The following is a 4247-nucleotide window of genomic DNA, read 5'->3' on the forward strand; positions in this document are numbered from 1 at the left end:
CTCTAGATCTGTACGTGTCTGTCCCTAATCTAGACACCGTCACTAGACACCCTGATCCCTGTCTGTCCCCCTGGCGACCCTGTGTGTCTGTAGACCCTCTTACATATCTGTGCTCGGCCGTTGTTACAGGGATTCGATCTACGTCGCTTCCTGAGTACGGAGAGCGATCAGCTGACGTGGAAGGCTGAGGGTCTTCCTAGTGACGACCTCTCAATGGAGAACGCTGTCGTTATACTGCAGGTGAGGTGTTGTTACACACGTGCATTAATTGTTACCTGTGCTCCGTAGAGAGATTAGTTCTTACCTGGGCACACAGGGGGGGGGGGTGGCTCTTACCTGTATATTGGTACACAGATGAACTCTTATCTATACAGGTTAGCTGTTACTTGTAGATCGTTACACAGGTGAACACTTATACATGTTAATTGTTTGTTACACAGCTTAGCTCTTGTCCTTGCATCATTATACAGGTTAGCTGTTATCTGTACATTATTAAACAGGAGGCAAAAACAAATAATAGGTGTGTTTCCTATTGCATCGAAAACAAAAGTAGGGTAGGTAGGTAGGAATATTTTTATTTTTTATATATATTATTTTAATATCCCTCTGATGCATGCTATAAAGTGGTGTCTAGGTAGGGATAAGTTAGTAAGCAAGTCCAGAACGTGTTTGTAGTAAAATATCAGTTTTGTCTGTCAGATTTCAAATTAAAAAACCTTTTTTTTTTTCTTTTTTTTTTGAAAAAAAAAGTTTTGGGTCAGCCCTAATAATCTAGGGACGGTCGGTCGACCGGAAACACCCATTTTTTTGTTTGGCCTTAGCTGTATCTCCGTACACAGACGAGATCTCACCTGTGTATTGTTACATAGGTTATAGCTGTTGCCTGTACATCGTTAAACAGACGACATCCATGCCTTCATTCTCACGTAGCTGGGATAAATGCAGTCTACCTCGTAGCCATGGTCTAGCTGTCACAGGGAAGCACGGCCCGCATAGTATGGTAGAGCTACGGGTTATGTTCCCACTACCTCGCTATCAGATACGGGTTTCATCCTAGCGCAGTCCCCAGAGCAGAGGCGTGATATATTTAGCTGTGCATGTAATGACAAGTCGTGTAGCTGACATATGTTGGTGATGTGTAGGAGGACCGTGCCCCCATGTTAGTTCATCACCTAACATAGCATGGCCAACGTTTGGGAATTTAGCTAGGTCATTCATGAGCTAAAAATGTGCAGATGGTATCGTGTTGTTGTCATGCATATTTGTTGTTGTAAGAGCAATCAATGGTAGGGCAGGCTCTACGCATGGAGGTTTAATTGCAAACGTATCCGTAACAAGTGTAATTGCACGTTTCGTATGTTATGTATATACAATATTTGTGTATAGTTTGGTATTTGTGGCATACCTTTGACTTAAGTGAACATGAATGTGCATCTATGTGAAGTATAATATGCAGTATATTGGTGTTAGTGTCTAAAGTAATGTAATAACATACCGTGATGCACGAACAGGCATGCTAACGAATATGTTGTAATACAATAATGTAACTGTTGCTCTGTAACGTAACGTATTACTTTATTCGATGTTTCTCTGTATCTCTCTCTCTCTCTCTCTCTCTCTCTCTCTCTCCTTTTCTGTCGTACAAATACGCTTTACGGTGGGACGTAGACGTGCAATTTCCCTCTAACGGTAAGACAGGGCCACGGCTCCACGAGGCTTGCTGTGTGCTCACTCATTCCGATGCTTCAGCGTAGTGTGTGTGGCTTCTAGTTTGTCTGTGCCGCTGCAGGTAGATCGCCCTCCTCGCCAGGTGGCGCTATAAACTCTCCCGTCGTAGGGTCCCTATATACAGATATATATTTGTATATAGGGACCCTACCCCGTCGTAAACTGACCGTGCTTAGCTTGTTGTAGCAGTGCTTCACGAGAGATGGCGCTATGTGACATATAGCATTAATATCTATAAGTTGAGCTCGTAGGGTCTATGTCCCCTGACCGCTGTTTGACCTGGCTCGTTTAGCTATTTCTGACTAACCCTAACCCTAACCCTAACCCTAACCCTAACTCTAACCCTAACCCATATATATATATATATATATTAGTCAGAAATAGCTAAACGAGCCAGGTCAAACAGAGGTCAGGGGGACATAGACCTTTAATATCTGCAGAAGTTGAGCGGTGTCACACACATTGCGAGCATTTCATGTGGGGGGAGCTTCGTTTTTTTCTTTGCGAGAGTGCAGTGATTATTATTTTTTTTTTTTTTTGGAGGGTTGCATGTCTGCTACGCGCGTGAGTCTAATGCTGCCTGCAACCCATGATGTCCCTTGTAGTCCCATGCTAGTCCCTTACGTGTGTAGTAATCTACCCTAGCTACTAATTACGCTCTATGCAACACGGCTAGCGTCTCTTGTCAGTGCCCTGTAATGTTGAATGCTGCATTGCGTGGTTTTGTTGAACGATCGTTGACGTGTGTGGGATGATTTTTGTATGTGTCTCACTAACACTCGGTTGTTGTGTGTAACAAAGCTTGCGCTGGCTTGCATATTTAGTGTGCATGTTGTTATTGTGCAATGCAGTGTAATATCGAATAATCAAACGGGCTCCATGTCATCGCGTTTCTATGCATGAATACGTTTAGTAAGAAATAACAAGTGAAAAAGTCGATGTAGCACATTGGGCATTGGAGGCACTATAATATACTATACTAATAAAATATATATATATAAATAATATATAATATAATATACTAGAGATAAGTAGCAACTTCTTAGTATTAATCGAGATTAATAATTAAATCTATCCTTACAAAAGCTAAATATGATGCCAGAGAGTATTTTTTATGATTTTTTTTGTTTAATATATACCTTCGAAGCCAGAAATACATGCATTCACTGACTATAGTACTATTTAATGACATTATTTCCATTTATTGTTGTAGTCCTTTAGTAGGAAAACATCACGAACGTATATCTATACTAATTAAAAACAAAAATTTGATTGCACTAAGATTACAATATATTAAACTATCATGGTGTAATATTACAGTTCTGTAGATATACCTATGATAATATTAGGAGTGTCATAATATCAAGATAATATAGATCTATATTATGGCACTACCGATGATATATAGTAGGTTGGGAGGTAATTAAGCATTGCTAAGCTCGTGAGATTCATAGCATGTTTTTTATTCGCAATCGTTCTCCACGATACTGCAGACGTCTCTGCGCCCCTTCCTCGTCGATCCGTCCTCCCGAGCGACCGAGTGGCTGAAGACACACATGAAGGAGAAGTCCAAGCTAGAGGTCATCAATCAGCAGGTAGGGGGAGCCACACGTCACACACGTGATCGCGGCTGAGCGACGTTAGGCGATGTGTTCGCCGATCCGTTCTTTACCTGGTTTAAGTTCTGCGCAGTATGGAAGGAAGATCGCTCGTTGTTCCATACATTGTTCCGTACGGCACATGGTTTGCAAGCGGGAACGGCAAAGAAGCACCTGCCCTTTGCCAGGAACTTTGCACGATTGGAGCGCTGCAGAACTACCAGATCGTTCCTCAGTTCGTTCTTCTCCATTCGCTCTCACCGGTTTCCTTCATTCGTTCGTTTTTCTCAGTTCGTGCGCACCGGTTCCTTCGTTTATTCGTTCATCTCAGTTCGTGCTCACCAGTTCCTTTGATTGTTCGTTCATCTCTGTTTGTCCTCACCTGGTTCCTTTGTTTGTTAGTTCATCTCTGTTTGTCCTCACCCGGTTCCTTTGTTTGTTAGTTCATCTCTGTTTGTCCTCACCCGGTTCCTTCGTTTATTCGTTCATCTCAGTTCGTGCTCACCAGTTCCTTTGATTGTTCGTTCATCTCCGTTCGCTCTCGCCCAGTTCCTTCATTTGTTCGTTCATCTCTGTTCCCGCTCACCCAGTTCCTTCGTTTGTTCGTTCATCTCCGTTCGCTCTCACCCTTTGTTTGTTCGGCTGCACACAGGATGGTAACTTTGCGACGGCGCTGGAACTGTCTGTCCGGTTCGGCAAGACGCTCATCATACAGGAGATGGACAGCATTGAACCTATGCTCTACCCGCTCCTACGAGCCGACCTCATTAGCCAAGGTAACACCCGCGCGCTGCGGCAGCACGGTTATAGAGCGCGCCACTGTTGCTTGCTCTACCCGCTCCTACGAGCCGACCTCATTAGCCAAGGTAACACCCGCGCGCTGTGGCTGCACGGTTATAGAGCGCGCCACTGTTGCTGAGA

The 4247-nt window shown here is 43.5% G+C and overlaps 1 protein-coding gene across 1 annotated transcript in view; it reads left to right on the forward strand.

The window, feature by feature from the left end:
• LOC106816517 (cytoplasmic dynein 2 heavy chain 1-like) overlaps nt 1-4247 on the forward strand; it is a 30862-nt gene that overhangs the window by 8351 nt on the left and 18264 nt on the right. The window contains 3 exon segments of the mRNA XM_014821144.1: nt 130-240; nt 3222-3323; nt 3979-4102. Coding sequence (XP_014676630.1) covers nt 130-240; nt 3222-3323; nt 3979-4102 — 337 coding nt within the window.

The sequence above is a fragment of the Priapulus caudatus genome, unplaced genomic scaffold (genome assembly GCF_000485595.1).
Source record: "Priapulus caudatus unplaced genomic scaffold, Priapulus_caudatus-5.0.1 Scaffold1402, whole genome shotgun sequence".
Lineage (NCBI taxonomy): Eukaryota > Metazoa > Priapulida > Priapulimorpha > Priapulimorphida > Priapulidae > Priapulus > Priapulus caudatus.